The sequence below is a fragment of the Grus americana genome, chromosome 1 (genome assembly GCF_028858705.1).
Source record: "Grus americana isolate bGruAme1 chromosome 1, bGruAme1.mat, whole genome shotgun sequence".
Classification (NCBI taxonomy): domain Eukaryota; kingdom Metazoa; phylum Chordata; class Aves; order Gruiformes; family Gruidae; genus Grus; species Grus americana.
In genome coordinates this window covers 125,645,801-125,664,672 of record NC_072852.1, presented here as the reverse complement: position 1 = coordinate 125,664,672, position 18,872 = coordinate 125,645,801, and the positions used below count along the sequence as shown (strand labels likewise).

Here is an 18,872-nt window from a genome sequence, read left to right as displayed (position 1 = left end):
AGCTCTTCTGGAGGTGCAACAGTAACAAAAGTATATCCCTGATGCTCTTTTCATCTTCCATTTGAAGATGTAAAGAATTAGAAGGTCCTTAGACATGCAGTCAACATCATTGGTGTGGGGAAAATAAATTCAGGCAGCTGTGAGAGAACAGGGTCAGGACAGGAAAGCTGCCATGAAGAAGAGGGTCTGGAGGGTATGTTGGTAAGGTGCAAAGCATCAAAATTGACCTTCCTCAGCCTTCTAACAACTTTGAGTGCTCTAGGCATCTTCTTTTTGCAATTAGGGAGCTTGGCTATTAAATTCACACTAAAATAAAGTTTGAAGCTAAGCTATGGTGATAGGAAACCACATTCCTCTTGTGCCTCGTCTCACCTACAAAAAATGCTTAACTCCTACAACTCCAAATGCTAACCTTCTGAGGTTTCCAACGTTTTAAGTAGCGTCCCTTTGCTCACTAGTGGACTAAATGCCAGTTCTGGACAGCATCTTTGTTCAAGATGTTTATGGGTGCGTTTCATTTTTATTTAAGTGCCTTCCAGAACTGGAATGCTATAATTCACACACTGCAGTAACAACAGAGAAAAAAAATTCAAATGGAAAACTTTCACTGAGTGCCGGGCAGGTCATGTCATATCATACCAATTTCTGAGATGTAGCTCCATTAAAGGTTGCAAGGGGGAAGGGGTAGCAGGGAATGAGGTGTTACCAGAGCCACAAGAAAACCATTTCAACTTTAGTAAAAGTACTTTTACTTTGTTGAACAAAAGAGAAGCTCTTTGTGCTTTTTCCTTTTAGAGAGAACAAATGTTTTTATTTTTTGCAATCAAAAAAAAAAACCTCTCTGACTTGTCAGCATTTTTATTGTCCCCAATTAAAACTCGCTCCATTTTCTCAGGCATATCACAGAAGATGATGTCTAAAACATTCCTGGACTTTTTTTCTTAAATAACGACTACTTTCCCTGCCACTGAGGCCTTCACTTTTGGCTCTTGTAGGCCTCCTATCCCTAGGAAATCCTGGCACTTGAAGTCTCCCTTTCAAGTGAAAACCAACACCCTGCCAATCTAAAACCAAGTCAAAACAGTTTAGGCACCTCAGCAAAACTGCTGAATGCTGTAGTCAGGCTGGGGAAGCTGAGATAATTTTCCCCTTGGAAGTATTGCCCATATCATTTCTGCATGTGGGACTTCAAAGAGCAACCGCTGCCTCCCCTCCTGGCCTGGCCACAACCTCCAGCAGTGCTGCGGAGAAGACGAGCTGTCACTGCCATCTGGGACTGCACTGGCAGCTGCTCCAAGGTTTGTCCTTGCAAAGTGATTGCAACCTGTCACGACTGCGTCGGACCAAGTCCAGCACAAATACAGACATCCTTGAAGTGTTTTCAGTGGCAGAACCCAAAAATATAGACGTATAACATAATCAAAGGGATACATAGGGAGTTCACGTGAATTCAGTAATTCACTCAGTTTGAGCAAAGGGGCAAGGAAGAGACAGCACTTAAAAGAGTGGTTTCACTCATGGTTACAGCCCATTTAAATGTGAAACAAGCTGAAGCCTATGTGCTTAATTTCATAAATACCAAATGCCCATTAATTTGCAGTAGCTATTACAGACAGAGAACAAGTTAATCCTACAACTTACTCATCATCTACCTTCCAGAGTCTAGCTATGTACAGTACAGTATGTACATTTAGAGAGTAAGATTCAGGGAATCAAAAGCAATACATCATATATGCTAAGGCGCAAACACAAGAGTAGCAAGAGCTTGCTTTACCTGAGTTGCAGGGCAAGTGACGGGGGCAGCAGCTTTACGCCTATTCTTCCTATTTGTGCTGGGAAGACACCAACCAATTCAACAACAGTAACATGTCGTAGGTCTAAACCACACTGTGCCGGCTGGAAGGGTTAAAAGAAGAAGGAGGCATGTTAGCTATCAGTAAGAGAACAGGAGGTTGTTTTGAGCGTGCAGCAAGTCTTCGTAAAGAGTCCAATCTTCTAATGTTAGTGAGATGGTTTAAACTGAAATGGAGGATACTTTGAAAAGTCTCTAATTCTCACTGCGAAGAACTAGAGCCTCATGACTCCAGGGGATGTTAAATGATGGATTCTTCACTACTCTAAGAAAAACAACACACAGGGACCACCTAGGAGAAACATAACCTTGTCTTTGTAATGACATGAAAAGATGGCAGGGTATTAAGCATTGTGCCAGTAATCTAATTTGGCAATCAAAGCAAGGTATGTGAAATGGAAGTTGACTGCAGAGTTTTCTTTCTTGCCAACTTTTTTGACTACTGTCAAGCAGCGGAAAAAAGTACTACAGCCATTAAATTTAGTATTTTAAAGTATTTCACTTTGATCAATATATTGAATTTTCTTGCCAAGTTAAGCTAGTGGGGAAAAAAGAATTTTTTTTTTTTTTTTAATACAACTATAACTTAAGCCAGCAGTTAAAAACATCATCATGTTCACATCCCAGTGACTATTTATACTGAATTTTTGTTACAGTTGTGAGAAAAGAAACAAGATAGAAACACTTGCCTCTCTGAAAGAACATAGGACTGACTCCTTTCCCTGAGGACACAGATTTCTGAGATATATCCCTAAGTCTAGCAAGAACCCAACAAGAGCATCACATTTACAACACATAAGAAGGACAATTACCAGAAGTTTTCTTTTTTTTTTTTTTTGAACTAAATACCCCAGTGCTATCTCCAGCACTCTGTATGATCTCTATGCTGAGTCTCTGGTCCTTTGTTTGCTGGTGCACTGGTTATTTCTGAAGCTATTTGCGCTTCTTTACATTGTAGTTACAAAGTCTGTAAGTCTGGTTTGCATGAACTGCAACCACTGAAATGCTGGATGGTTTGTTTTTTTTTTTTTTTTCCAACTTCTTTAGGAATTGAATTAGGGAATGATTATTGAACACAAGCTAATATTAAATTAATTTGGGGAGGATGGAAGAGAGCCAGAACTGCCTGGGATTCAGCAGCTAGTCAGTCAGAGGCAGACAATCTGGAACGGAGCTGAATTAGAGACTAGGGAGATGTTTCAACTCAAACCCATGTAAAAAGGATTAATCCAGAACCACTACTGCTTCAGCCAGATCTCCAGTGGCTGCAATATAACAGCTGAAGTTTGCAGATTTATATCAAACACTGGGGCTTGGCCTCCTGTGTCTTTCTTTAAAGAAAAAAATTAATTGCATGCCCCCTCAAAATGTGTTTTACCTGCAGCATTCCCAACTGCATCCTATAGAAAAAGTTGGCTGCAGTAGGAGTTGAAATAATTAGCAGTCTCCGCTTCTCATAAAATTGATCCAGAAGTGCAGCTGCAGTCCTCACATTCACATTAATATTCATGGCTAGAATCAGATTTTTACGAAAAAGTTATAGAGCATACGGAAAACAGATCTATTTCTAAAAGCACAAACTGTTAGATAGCAGAAGCACAAGAACAAGAAACAATAATAAAGAAGGTATGGGTGAAATACTGGCCTCAATGAAGCCAACAATTTTATCTTAAGCTGTTCTGGCTTGCAAGATGGATTGACTCCAGAATGTGAAGTTTTGTAGAGAGGTCTGAGCTAAAACACATTATCAGTTGTGAGGTACCATTGTCATCCTAGGAAAGAGCAGCCAAAGGTGGCAAAGGCTTCAGCTGTAAGTGCAAATTGGCAGAGGAGACAAAGATGTTAAATTTCTTACCTCTAGGACATTAAAGTTTGCAGCTATATTCCACCCCACACCCCCCTTCCCAAATTCTCACTGCCACGAGACCCATTGCTCTGGTAGCCCTTCAGGTAAAGTGGTGAAATACTCACTTACGTGCACAGGTTGGCTCCACTCCTGACCACCCCAAATTGTACTGGCATACTCTAGCTGGGCTTCCTTGCAGCTCGTAGCCGCCAATGCAGGAGAACTCGCATGTAGCACCATAGTTATTTCCATCACCTGAACACTTGATGTAACCATTATCTGGGGCGTTTAATTTCACACAGCGCCTGACTTTGAGCAAGAGAGGAAAAAAGAAAAGACAAGGCATGAATCACCCTGTTTTGTTACTAGGGTAGCATGGCCAGTGGAATACCAATAAAGACGACATTTTTCTGTTTGCTTTCTATATTATTGGAGTCATGTACTTAAAAACCCCAAACAAACCTCCCTCTTAATTCATATGTAAACCAAAATGCTACAGATGTATAGGTGTACACATGTGATTGTGGTATCATGGTGACAAAGGTCATGGGGCACAAAGGGAGCTGAAGCTGAAACCTACAGGACTTGTGAAAGATGTGAGTCACAGCTGAAAAAGCTCCTTCTCATACTTGTTTCAGCAGCTCACAGCTAAATATCGGGGAGAAGCCAGCAGGAGGGAAGGGATGTGGAGCTGGAGGCAGGACCGATCAATGAAGCTCTTCCCTGACGTGCAGCGTGCCGGTCACCCACCCTGCTGCAGGCCTGGCCCCCAGGGTCTTGAGCAAGACAGCAGTCTCCCTTTCAGCATCAACATACAGTTTATACACACATACCTATGCAGACAAATGCAGAAATGAGGACACTTCTCACATTGCCTACTAAGCCAAATGCAAATCAGTGACTGTATTTATAGGGTAAAACATCATTCTTACCTCTAACTTTAACAAGAAATTTGCAAGTGCCTTTGTTTTCAGCTCTGTCATACACAGTATATTGGATTTTGTGGTCACCTTCTGGAAAATGTGAGCCTGGTGGCAGGCCTTTCAAAATAACACTAAAACAGGAGATAAAACAGGACAGACATTCATAAATTCACCGGTATTTTCCTACTGACAATGCTGTAAAAGCCTGAAGAGTGACATTTGTGGCATGCTAAGATTGTCTGGCTGCACTGCATGACTGAAGACTGAGAGTAAGCAAAGGAAGAAGTTGGGCAGTGGTGACCGGAGTATTTAAACTTGCTACCAACACCCCACCCTGGAGTCGTATAAAAGGGTCCCACCCTGCTGAGACAAGGGGAGGCAGAGCGGGCAGGCCCTGCTCACTTCCTATAAGACAATCCATAGCATAGCCAAGCATCATGCCATGCCCAAAGGAACTTGAGCTTCCTTTTCCTTACATAAGGAAAAGTCGAGATTGATCCTCCCTCATTTTGTATCATGAACAATCCACTGTCAGGGCTGCAGCGTAACTCAGAGCCGGCGGAGTGTAAGAAAACTTCCAGCCCCTTATAATGGGGACGTACCCCATCCGGCTGCTCTGCACTGCTCCTGTGGTTATACTAACGGACAAAAATGGAATAGAAAGTGAGATTTGTTGTCACAGCAGCAGGGTGTGGTGATCTACAACAGCATTTTCACCTGGAACTTGTTCCTATCCTGCAAATGTGTCAGGAGAATTCAGCCGTGTTAAATGTATCCTCAGTACTGGAGCAGTGTTCCGTGCAATGGGAAAGCTCACATACTCACGGGACCGCAGGACCCACTGCATTTAAGGAAAGCACCGTACACGCTATAAAACATTGCAGTGTAGCAAGATTTTATAAAAACAGATTTATGGAAAAGCTTCCACAGATTCAACAGCTAGCTTCTTCAGAGCTGGGAACAGCTACTCATATGACAAAGTCTGCATGGGATATTCTCCAATTTTTTTTTGCCTGCCAAACATTATTTCATCAAAAAGACTTTGCAACTTCCTTATTATGACACTTTTCAAAGTTTTTATTTTATCAACCAGGCTTATTTTTTTTTTGATGCTGTTAATTACCATATAATTATCATATTACATCTTAACAGCAATATTGGTTTTGTGTAATGAATTCTTCTTTCTGATATTATTTAAACTGTAACAATAAAAAGGCGATGTCTCCGTGTCTTTTAACAGTTGTTTTGTATTCACATAAAACTATAAACATCTTTAAGCTTACTATTTTGAGATTTTAAGCTTAACCAGTCCACTAATATAGTTAAAAGATGTAACTCACTTAATGAAAAAAGCAGATTTTCTATACTCTTTCCATTACAATAATCTAGACAGACTGCCATAAATCCTGCATGATAAAGATGAGAAAATCAGACAGTGGTGCCATCACAAGCGCACCTTGCTATTCTGGAAAATGTGACTGTGAAACCACAAAAATTGACAAGGAAATATTGAAGAAAGGGTTAAGTTTAAATCTGATGTTTAAAGCTCCCTAAGTTTCAAATGAGAGGCATTACTTTACAAATAACTGGAGAACACTGTGACATCAGTATTCAGTGCTACTTCAGAAAGAAGCCTAAAGATGATTGCAGATATTGTTTTGTGACACAATTCATCTTGGTTTTTTTTAAGACAGTCAAAATTGCCTCTGCTGCTACCTCCAATGCACTATTATCTTTTCATTGTTATGTATAAAAGGTAACTTGCTGTAAAAAAAACTTGTTGTATATGAGAAGAGACCCACAAAGAAGCTCTGGAAAATTTCCCAGGTGCAGTCAAAATGCTATTGTCATTTATTTGATCAGCTCTAAAATAACCACAACAATCTGCCACCCCTCTACATGCCAGGTCCTGAATGATTCAAGTTCTCATTTTTTTTTCAGTTAAACATGTAATTATTTACAGGCCATTGACATGTGACAGCTATAAATAAGAATCTTGGAATTAAGGGCAAAGGGTACCTGGCCACCCTCATCAGCTGAATTACTAACCAAGGACCCCAGGAATAAAAAAGAGAAAATGCAAATGTTTACAGATTTGCACCTACTCTGTCAGAATGCCGTCAGCAGTGTCCCGTCCCTCTGGGGTGTCCCAGAACACTCTGGCCGTCAACTTGTTGGGCTCCGCCGTTTTCTCCTTCACACTCGGGCACTGGATTCTCGGAGGTTCAGTGTCTGTTGAAATAAATGTCACAGAAATGGGCACATGTGCATGTGTTATAGCTACACATGTTCTTTACAGCTCTTGCCCTGTTATCAGAGTAATTCGGCACCACCTTCGTTCGGCTGGCCTCCTCAACACCGGAGTTGTCTCAGCCAAGGCAGGTGGAGCCTGTACTTCTCAGCCTTTTTTATGAAGAGGAAGAGATGACAATTATCAACACACACACACACCCCCGTCCCATGTAAAAAACTGATTAAGAAGTAGTTACTGTAACTTTCTTTATCTTGTCCCCAGGTAAAAAGCAATGTCTACAAATCAACTGTATTTAGCTTTGACCTCTAAGGAGGGATACCCAAGGTTGAACCCGAGAGGCCGGACCTTTCTGTTTATCTGCTCTGCCTCTCTTGGTTCATCTGTGCAGTGCATATTATGATTAAGAACATTTGTAAATCACAGTGACCATAAAGCTCTCCCGGTATGATAACCTGGCACGTCACTGTTAAATTCTTGGTTATTTTTCCTGCAGCAATGGCAAAAAGAGAAACAATGGAAGATTGACAAAACGTCATTTTGCAGAGGAATTGCTGCTGCATTTGATTTTTTTCAAGTAACCCAAAACAAAAAGTAGCTGGCGTAAGTTTTGAAAGCTTGTTTAACTGCTACCAGAACATTGTGACTATTACTCGGGAGTAAAGGAACAATGGCGATGATAAAAGACCCTGGTGGAGAGCAAAGGTGATGCACAGCTACTCATCTGCAGCTGCTTCTGCTTCCAATCCTGCCAGCGGAGCAGAAATACATGGGCAAACCAAGTCCAATCACCATCACAATCATTAATTAAAAAAAAAATAAAAATCTATCTTTAATAGCTTAGTCTCAGTATTTTTTACCATCACTTGGGGTATACCCAAAATGAAGTCTAAATCCATGGAGGCATATACCAGCTTTAAAAATGAACAGAGACATTGGATTGCTCTTTACCTGCAAACAGAAAACAATCCCTAAGTGCTGCTTAAACTTAAAGGGTGGCTGACCTTGTCTTTCATTTGCAGGGCAGACACAAAAAGTACAATCAGTATTTCTTTCAAAAATAATACCTATGAGAAAAGGTTTAAGTCTTTATAAAGCATCAAATACATAAAATAATTTAATAGATCCCCCTATTCTACAAGCAGCACACAATGTTTTCCACCAGTTTAAGTAGGGCAAGTGCAGCCCTGCTATAGCACCTTCATACTTTTAATAGTATTCCAAGAACCTGGGACTCTTGAAAACTGGCTTATCTCTATTTCTTGTGTAAGAGTTTTCCTCCAGCCCCAAACACTGCAGCTTTGGGGGGGCACTTCCATAGGAAGAGCTCCTGTCTTAACTTTGCACAGGAGGGAGCGGGGAGGAACAGGCAAGTAAGCGTCGTACCAAAGTTATTCAGAAAACATCAGGAATATTGCAAACTGCCTTACACAAATGCTTATTTTTGTGTTTGGGTTTTTTGGTAAATAAACAATGAAAAAAAAAAAATCTCTTCCTATAGTATTGGGAGGATAACAGTTGATTTCTTTGTAGATCCTCCTAGAAGGTGAAGCTACCAAGAGTGGGTTCTCACTGCAGGGAGTGGAGCAATCACAAACGAACAGCAGAATCCTCTAAACAGCTTTTGAAGCTTCCTGTGCTTTCCAAGAACACCCTTCACTAAAGATACGTAAGGCATTTAGTTCTTCTTTATGGCTTCTTTAACTTTTTCACTCCTCCTTCCCTCATCTGCTGTAGTACCCAAACGAGCAGAATTTTCAAACATCCACTCTGGCTGTAGGAATCACTTAGGCTCCTTTCCTCATGTTTCTTATTCACTCCCTTATTTTTCGGGTACTTTCCCATTATGTGTGGAAACGTGCTCGCATCACAGCTGACGAGAGCTCTGCTCTCCTCTACAAAACAACATTGCTCTGAATAACCACCCCCGCATAGCTGAGTTGGGGTAGGAAATAAGTCGGTCTCACCAAGGCTGCTTCTAGCTCTGGTTAGTTTACTGCAGCAACAACTCACCACTATGCTATGGACAGTATATATTTATTCTAGCATTATGTTTATTTAAAGGCAGAATGGCATTTAAGCACCCAGTGTTTTAAGCACTTAATTAATCAGAAAGCTCATTATGCTATTTAGCGCAGAGAAGGCTAGTTGGTATGAACCATCCACGCCGTAAAGACAAGGATGGTTACTGTGGGAACCAACTCACCAAACACCCGAGGGCTTTTTAGCTGGACCTAAAAATTCCTGGAAAGGGTATTTTCCTTGGTCATTTCAGCCACCTCTTAGCATTCAACAGGCACTAAATGAACCCCACTAGAATAACTCTGCTTTAAAATGGACCAAGCGAAAGCAGATGTCTACTTGAGGCTCTTTAACTGCTCTGGCCACTGGGCTGCGTTAAACCCAACAGCACTCAGGTCTTTTTCCTCACGCCCTCGTACAAAGCTGCAGCCAATCTACAGCATTAAGCACCTTGGCCACAGCTTGGCAGAAGGAAGACAGGTCTAAAAAACCCCAACCCAGTCAAACGCAGAGAAGGTGACCAGAGAACATCCAGGCAAATGCACAAGTGACAAAACTGAAACACAACCCCCCAAAATAAATCCTTCAATAAAATGTATGACATGAGCAAGGTGCCCACCTGCAGGTCAGAAAACTAAACTGGTTCCAAAACAAACCCCAATGAAGGAACCCACAAGATTCCTGACTGCTGGGGAGGTTTTATCAGAGGGAAAAATCATCCTGTAAGCGCTGAGTTGTCAGACTCTCTCACTTAATTAGTACTCCTGGGCAGAGTTGGAGCCAGGACGTGCTGCGAGGTGGCTGACACCCTACGGCTACTCTTACACTTTTACTTTTACACTTTTACAGTGTCGCTGCTGAAAAGACCGATGAAAAGCCAAGCGGATTTATTTAAGCTGTTTAGCAGGACTACGTATTAAACGACTGAATCTCACCTGCAAAGTTTAAATCACGGGCAGGGAAATTGAGTTTTCATAAAAAACTTGGCACCGTTCACCCACGTTCTTGTAACGTTCAAGTAGCCAAGAAAAGCGACAACTTACAAGAAGGTACTCTGGCTCCACATGGGACAGCACCATTGCAGACATGGCATCAGGAGGTCAGCAGGGGAATTACCAAATTTTAAAGCAGCCTTTTGAACTTTGTGGAGAAAAATGCTAAGTTTTCAAATAAGTTTTAGATTTTTTGTTTCTTTTTAAACATTCTTCTGAGACTGGCCATATTAACAGTTTCACAAACATTTCAAGAGCTTCTTAACTGCCTTTCTCATAGTTTGTTAAAGGTTTATATTTATTTGCTTGTGAATTTGGGGTGACAAGAGGAAAGAAACAGAGGGATGGTACGGAATGCCCACTGCTTGCTTATTCAAGAGTCCGTATAGGATAGGTAAACTGTCTGCTGCTACACGAACACGCTGTTATTACTGATTGCTGATGGCATTAAATGATGGCTGGAAGTTAATTCAAAACATTAGTCTGTGTCAAAAGCATAAAGAGATGAAGAGACTGGAAATCATAAAAGGGGGAATGAAAAACATTGTCCTGCTCTCCCCACCCCCCTCCACAAGGCATTGCTCTGTATTTCAAAACATGCATTATCGGGGCCTCTATAATTAATGACTCAGAGTGCAAAGCATGTTTCAGACATCCGTAGTTGGAAACTGTTAGTTAACTACCTATCCATACAGTCTTAGGATGTGACAAAAGGATGACTTAGCACAGTGACAGCCATTTACCACCACCTCTGTTATACAATCAGCAAGAAAATAAAACCTTTCTAGGAGAAAAGATGGTGACATTTTTCAATCCTCTAGAAGAAAATACCTATTTCAATCTATGTTACAGTGCATTAAGGATATAATGGAAATATTATTTAAGTATTGGCATTTTTAGCTAACTGACAACCAAAAGCAGCTGTACATTGATCTTTTTTAATCAAAGTTATTTCAGCAACGTGAAGGATATCCTTCTTCTTACAGGAGGGGGACAGTCTGCTTTGTTAGAACTGAATACTCACTGTTCTGTACGTGACTGCTAAAACATACCTGATTTTCTTTAATTAAATGAATACCTGTTTCAGCAATGATGTTAGCCTTACGCCTTTCCTACATGCACTACTGCATTTCACTACTGCACTGTGAACCCCATATAGCTTTGTGCAAAAATGCTAAGCAGTGCAACTGCAGTACAAAAGGGTAAAGGAAAGCTTCTTGTTTTCAAGAGGATTTTAAATTCAGGTTTGCAGTAATTTTGCCATACTTCATGCCAATAGCTGTGGTGTCCCCAGCAATGACATGAACTTTACCACCCCATGCCTATGATCGCACGTAACATCCCTAACTGCACACAGTGCAACTAATTGCTTATACGCTAAAGTAAGAAATAAACCAGCTTCTTTGTATTTCATTGCTCCCCTCACCTTAATTTACTCCTCAGCTGAAAGTGAGCTTTTCAGCCAGTTGTCTCCTGACCACTGGTAAGCTTTTGTAGGCAGTACTTCACTGATGACTTTTCTGTAACTACTGATTTACAGTAAAGGATAGGGGTTCAATTGCAAACTGCATTATACTGTTAGGGTCATGTCTGGTTACAAAAAAAAAATCTCTATCCCACCTATCAAGAGGTCAGAAGATAACCTTATTAAACAGTTTGCTAACTGCATAACTGACTATTTGCATGTGGGAACTATGCACACACAAGGTTTGAAGGGGTCTTCTCCATACTATGTGGTATTACCAGAACTTAAGTAATAGTATTACTTTTAATGGGTTACTTCGGACTTGCAATCATACTCTGTGCAACAATGTCATGGTTTAACCCCAGCCAGCAACTAAGACCCATGCAGCCACTCTCTCACTCCCTCTGATGGGATGCGGGAGAGAATCAGAAGAGTAAAAGTGAGAGAACTCATGGGTTGAGATACAGACAGTTTAATAGGTAAAGCAAAAGCCGCGCACACCAGCAAAGCAAAGCAAGGGATTCATTCCCCACTTCCCATGGGCAGGCAGGTGTTCAGCCATCCCCAGGAAAGCAGGGCTCCATCACGCCTGATGGGGACTTGGGAAGACAAACGCCATCACTCTGAACGTCCACCCCTTCCTTCTTCTTCCCTCAGCTTTACACACTGAGCATGACATCATACGGTATGGAATATCCCTTGGGTCAGTTGGGGTCAGCTGTCCCAGCTGTGTCCCCTCCCAACTCCTTGTGCACCCCCAGCCTCTCGCTGGTGGGGTGGGGTGAGGGGCAGCAAAGGCCTTGGCTCTGTGTGAGCGCAGCTCAGGGATAACAAAAACATCCCTGTGTTAGCAACACTGCTCTCTGCACAAATCCAAAACCCAGCCCCATACCAGCCACTATGGAGAAAATTAACTCTGTCCGAGCCAAAACCAGTACAAACAAGTATTCTGCATTTTTGGATTCAAAAAGAAGTGTTAGTGCTAGCTCAGCCTCTTTTTTTCCATAAGACATACTTGCTTTCTCTACTCTGCAAGACAGCATCCTCTGTAATAAGCACCCTGTCGCTGCAAACAGATGAAATTCTGAAAGTGCCAGGAAATACAGAGAACAACATTTTATCATTCCCAAACTTAAAAGGAGTTGTTTTATTTCCTCTGGCCACACCACTGAGAAGGACAAGGCTTGTTTTTGTAAGTAAAAACAAGAGACACCACAAACAATCTAGACCTAAGCAGCATGCTCATTTTTACATATGTACAACACCACGTAACAGGAAATGTGAACAAAATTCTACGAATGTCAGGCCCCATGGAGAGACTCCAAAGCCATTTGCTAACCTAGACCGAGCCTTAGGCATTCTGAGGAAAACCAAGTTATCATACACAGAAAACACTGAGCACAAATGCTCTACCACCCACAAGCTTAAATTATTGGTTGCCAATTCAGATAGCCAAAACATACTTTCCTTTGTGGGTGACTGCTGAATCTTTTATCAGAGACTTCCCAGAAACAAAAGCAGCAGCTGAGATTTCACTATCTGCTGAAATCTCATTAGTAGGAAGGAAAATTAAATCTCAATATTTGTTTATCTTTCTTTTGATTTATGTATAGAAAAACAATTATTCCAGCCGACCTTCCCAGGAAACTGTTGACTATGTAACGAAAATTGCTCGCATAACTAACGTGAACTAGGCTGAAATTTAGTTTAGCTCACTGCAATCATGCTGGTAACTACAATCCATTCGTATTCCCTGGATATATTTGGAAACCATGAACCCAAGGAAGAAAAGCAACAGGGGAGGTCAGACACAGGGTGTAGTTTCAAACCTGTTTTATCATTAAGTTGCAGAGAGCAAGACAGACTCCAGCACAGAGAACATGCTAGAAGAGCAGCACAGTAAATACAGACTACCAACAAGTCACCCAGGAGATCAGTGAAGGCTGTTATAAACATTGTAAAGCACTGACCATTTACACCAGCCTCGTCTTTATTAAAGTGATAACACTTGGACGTGATACTGCGTGTAAGGAAGATGGTCACTCGGGACTGAAAGTACTAAGTGACAGAGAGCACTCTGTATCACTCGGAAAACTGTTCTCTGCTTCCTCAAAAGGGACAGTTGCTTTTTTCCCCCAGGAACTGGATAAAAGAGCATTTTGGAATTCATCTGGAGGACTCGGACACCAGCAGGTATCTCAAGATGTAGACTTTCCAGGATGCACACTAACCATCCTACTTACCAATGCAGGACGCTGGCCGGCCACTCCAAACTTTGTTGTCCATGCACGTTACTATACGGTCACCTTTCAGCTGGTATCCCGGTGAACAGTAGTACTCACACCTCGAGCCAAAGTAGGCACCATCTAAACACTTGAAGCCTCCGTTGGTTGGCATGGATAGGGTGGGGCAGCGCTTTTCTGGAATAGAAAACAAAGATTTCTGGAAACCTGTTATTCCCCTTTAGAGTAATGTGAATGTGGGGTATTACACAGAAATAAGGATGCAGCTAGCAAACGACAACTGGGAGAAAGTCATGTTCCACGTGCAGCTTTCAACACTGTTTTTATTAGCTGCATTTCAAATTTAACTTTACATACACAGTGGCCTGATACAATATTTATATGAGAAAAAGATGACAAGCACCTATTTCTCTCTTCTCAGAAAATGTTTTACTGCAAAAGCCCACTTAGGCATCTGATACAAATTGTGTCAGCTTACAAAATCCTAGATGGGCAGTATCTTAAAGCAGTTTTATGGCTCTGTCTTAAAATTATTCCCACAAATCAAAATCCCACACTCATAAAATGCTCCCTATCTTTGTCCTCTGGCAAGAGTATTTGTACCACTTGTGATGCTTATTGTGCCATGTACCACTGTAAGATCCTCAGCAACAAGCCAATCTACATATCCAAGTATAATGTCAACATTAAAAATGCAAATAACAATCCCAAGGTCACTGTTTCAAAGGCAAGTAAAGTTTATTGTGGGCTGAATCTGAGGCGCAAGCCGCACACACAGATTTCACAACTACTTACGTTTGCACAGCACCTTCCCAGACCAGCGTTTGCTTGATTGACAAATTAACTGCTGAGGGCCATGCAGTTCGTAGCCTTTTTGACAGCGAATATCACATCTTGTCCCCAGTACATTCTTGTAATATTCCCCTTGAGGTGTCCTGCAGTTTGCATAACCATGTTTCACCTTAATGGGGGAGCACCATGGTGTTTCTAGCACAGAGAACAAAAAAACACTCATAGTAATTTGGAAAACGTAAAAGGTCAGACACAAACATAAAATCACTTTCTTTATTCAAGGTCACAGAGAAGAAATAGAAAAAAAAAAGTCTTATGTAAAAAGCCACCAATCCTCAAAGTGAAGAATTAACCATGCAGCAAGGTGCACTAAGTCTTATACGCCAGAAGGTCAGCCCTTCAAAGACTGGCAGCTCTTTTTTTTTACAAACATTAAAGATTGTAGCCATTAGATTAGGGGGCAGTGGGAGGAGGTGTCCATGGTTTTTTGTCCATGGAATAAGTGTGCCACCATGTGGACAGTTTGATGACAACGGGACCTTTTTTCCCAGGTCTTGTTTTTGAAATGGATACATCACTTCTCTTTGGTAACAACAGTTTGCATTAGGAATGCCTTTGGACTAGCTGGAGTTGTAATCTTGACATTTAGCGCTCTCACTGTCCATTTAAAATAAAAAAAAATCTTCCATAGTAATTTGTGCAGTAAAGGACATTGCCTTGGCTGAACTCTGTGACAGTTAGAAAGGCTGTGACTTACATAAATCGTCTTGCCAATACGTCAAGCCTGTCTGTACGCATCCTCCACAGGTCAGAACCACTCAGGCTTTAGTTCTGCGAAGTTACTTTCCAAGTTAGCACCCAGGACTGAGGCTGAACTGGAATTTGTGTGCAAGAACAGCAGCTCCCTCGCTGTTCTCAGCAGTTCTGTGGCGCCACGCTGAAACATTAAAATGCTCTTTATATCACCACCAACGTGGCCTTCTACCAGAAATGGGCACAATACCATTGCCGTGATTAAATTTGAAGGCAAGTGTCCAATCCAACTGACTAAGTGAAGAGCTTTTGAGAAAGATCTGACCTTATTCCTCTCTTTTGGTAGTAATTTGTAGTTTCCAGGTGCAACATGCGTTCAGGCACAATGCATATATTGGCAGCACAAACCCCTACGCTTCCTACTGTCAAATCCTTCCAAGAATGTCAATGTTCATACTGTATACTTAGCACATATTCAGAAAAGGGAACCCAAGCTGCAGAAATATAAATCCAGTTCTAAATGTTCTCAAAGGTCTGGACTTCACATCTTATACTCTTCACCTCAAAAGAGAGGTGAGGACTACCTTTCCCTAATACCATGGAAATGTAGCCTGAAGTACGAGAACCACCTTCTAGTTGCTCCTGGATGCAGGACAGCGACATGGATGGATCTGCCAAGTCAGAGGAAAGCTGGAATTTGGTTGGGACTTCATGGCTAATGCTCCTACCGATCTCGTAGGAAAAAGGGAAACATATATACATAAAACTGAACCTTTAATAACTGGTCAGGGCTACACTTCAAAATACTCAGGATATGGGTACCATCTTCTTGTGAGGATTTAACACCATACTGGGATACTGATGGGTGCAGTATCAAACAGAGACTTCCCCTTCCCAGCCAAAGCTTCAAAATCTTTGTTTAGCTTTGACAACAAGGTGCACCAAGCAAGCCATGCTTTTTCTGCAGCAGGCAGCTTCTCAGTAGGAGTTTCCTACACAAGGAATGACTAAGCCTGCTCCTTCTCAGCTCCAAAATTTAAAAAGGACATACCGAGAGGGAGGAGGGACTGCAAGGCAAAAAGAGAAAAATGACAGGTCCTGAAATCCTGTGTGACATATAGGAGGTACATGACAACATTTTCCAAGTCGGCAAGAAAGATGGGGCAAAAAACCAACCCAAACAAAACACAGAGTTTTAGCCTTCATCCTTACAAAGTCACAGGAGACATTTAAAAATAATTTCATTATCAACTTTGGCAGATGTTTACATCTAGCTCTTAATTCCTATAGTTATTATGTACATTTTTCTACACAATTTGGATCAGCCCCACACTCACGTTGGAGCAAGTCCAGAGGAGGCCATGAAGATGACCAGAGGGCTGGAGCACCTCTCCTATGAAGACAGGCTGAGAGAGCTGGAGTTGTTCGGACTGGAGAAGAGAAGGCTCCGGGGGAGACCTTACAGCAGCCTTCCAGTACCTGAAGGGGCCTACAGGAAAGATGGTCAGGGACTGTTTACAAGGGCATGGAGTGATAGGACAAGGGGGAATGGCCTTAAGCTGAAGTAGGGTAGATTTAGATTAGATATTGGGAAGAAATTCTTCACTGTGAGGGTGGTGAGGCACTGGAACAGGTTGCCCAGAGAAGCTGTGGAGGCCCCATCCCTGGAAGTGTTCAAGGCCAAGTTGGATGGGGCTTCGGGCAACCTGGTCTAGGGGAGGGTGTCCCTGCCCATGGCAGGGGGGGTTGGAACTAGATGGGCTTTAAGGTCCCTTCCAACCCAAACCATTCTATGATAAACAAAAATCAATACAGCCTGTTATATTTCTCATATATTGGATATTTATATTCAGTGTACAAAGTCTCTAGGACATGTTTACACTTTCCTAATGGAAACTACATTTTGCACCTACATTTTGCTGTGCTGGTCCTGAATCAACAGAAATAGTCTCTGATTTTAGTCCTCAGATGCTAATTGTCAAGCTTTTGACTAGACCAAGAGCACGTTCCTCTAGACTAGTCTGTTTCTGAAGCAGTTGTATTGTAATGTGATACGCTTATTTTTGTAGTTCACCAATACATGTGAGAACCCTATAAAAAGATGTGTAAGAGCCATTATTCCCAGTCACCAAATACGCAGCAACTGAGTCACAGGAAACGAGCAGACCAGTCTAACAGCACACAGCAGGTTAGGGGCAGAGTGCAGTTCAGCTTTTTGGCTCAGCCACACAATCATCCCACCTTTTTTCCACCTGTGATCCTGTTTTCCAAAAGTACTGAATGTCAAACACGTCCTCCACTACTTACCTTACAATTATGAAAACGTAGTTTGGTGGATAGTGGGTTTTGGGTTTTGCTTTTAGAAATATTTCCTGTCCTTCACCCTAATCTGTATCTCATAGGTACCAAAAGACATTGAAAAACCCCCCATCGACTGACTTGGGCCACTTTGCTGAGGGACTGTATCACAGTGGCTCACTTTTTTTCATGCTTGCTGGGAATGAAATTAAAATTGGGAGAGCAGGTGGAGGAGTGTGAGCTAACAGGAATAGAAGCCAATCAGCTACTGCTGAAGTAGTGATGGCAGCGCCCATCTCTGCAGTTTCCTTAGCTGCCCACTGCACTGCCACTGCTGCAGTCTCAAGCATCACCTCCAACCACTCTCTGGGGGAAACTACACATGTTGGAAGCAGCCTCTGTCTTATTCACCTCCTGGAGAAATCTTCCTCTTCCTGAGCTAACAACAGCTTTTCCATAATCTCCCTTCAGTGGTCTCATCCACCAAATTTCCAACTTTTCTGTCCCACTTGTTCTTCTAGTGCCCTAAGACCCTAAACTTCTATTTATTTATTTATTTTTTTTTTAAAAAAAAGCTTTTCCCACTTGCTGGGATCTCCTTAACTAAGGGGGCGGCCTCTATTTTTCTGCAGAAGGGTTTAAAACTGAAGTTACTAGGAGAACACTGACTGCAGGGTCACAACAGTGGGGATGAAGACTCAGGGAGGCTGAGCTTGTGCCCCAGTCAGCCAGGTAATCCTTCAGCAAATCAGTTCAAGATATTTATGCCTCAGGTTTTCCACATAAACAAGGTGCAAACGCACACAGCTGACTTCCTTTGTAAAGGGTGTTAAGATAAATACATTTTGCAACATGATCAAGAGGCTAAGAAAAAAGACAAAACAGCTGTTTCAGGTACTGCAAATTGCCTAAGTTTTTCTGCAATTTTTTGTGGTTTTACAAACACACTTGCCTTGAGTAAACAGCTGCACATATATTTTCTAAAAAAGCAGCTAACAGCTAACAAATGCAGTTTAATGCACAAATAGAATACTGAAAAGAAAAAGCCCTTCCTGTAGTGTCATTGCAGCTATGGTGGTCTACAGAGAGAAACAAAGACTCCTAGGGAGGAGTAATACATCTTTTATTGGACCAAACGATGCTGTCAGAAAGAAAAACAAAAACAGACATGCTTTTGGATGCAGATAACTTGAAGAACTTAGGAGGAACATCTGTTTGATCTAAAACATTATTATGCTTACTCTAGAAGTGAATGTGATGAGAAGAAGGTGGGTGAGGCAGGATTTATAAGGGGGCAAATATCTGGGTTTAGACCAACTGATATAACTGAAAAAAAAACCCCAGATAACTTGAAAAGCTTATGTGCCTGAAAGCACATCAAACGATACAACAAAGGTTTAGATCAAAGTTGGGTTTTTTAAGTGAAGGCACATAT

General features: G+C 41.7%; 1 protein-coding gene across 2 annotated transcripts in view; it reads right to left on the bottom strand.

Moving 5' to 3' along the window:
* SRPX (sushi repeat containing protein X-linked) overlaps positions 1 to 18,872 on the bottom strand; it is a 49,455-nt gene that overhangs the window by 1,120 nt on the left and 29,463 nt on the right. For both annotated transcript variants that reach the window (XM_054813723.1, XM_054813724.1), the window contains 7 exons: positions 14,390 to 14,581; positions 13,595 to 13,771; positions 6,727 to 6,853; positions 4,631 to 4,752; positions 3,828 to 4,007; positions 3,231 to 3,364; positions 1,775 to 1,896 (listed from right to left, as the gene is read on the bottom strand). In XM_054813723.1, coding sequence (XP_054669698.1) covers positions 1,775 to 1,896; positions 3,231 to 3,364; positions 3,828 to 4,007; positions 4,631 to 4,752; positions 6,727 to 6,853; positions 13,595 to 13,771; positions 14,390 to 14,581 — 1,054 coding nt within the window. The remainder of the gene's footprint in view (positions 1 to 1,774; positions 1,897 to 3,230; positions 3,365 to 3,827; positions 4,008 to 4,630; positions 4,753 to 6,726; positions 6,854 to 13,594; positions 13,772 to 14,389; positions 14,582 to 18,872) is intronic.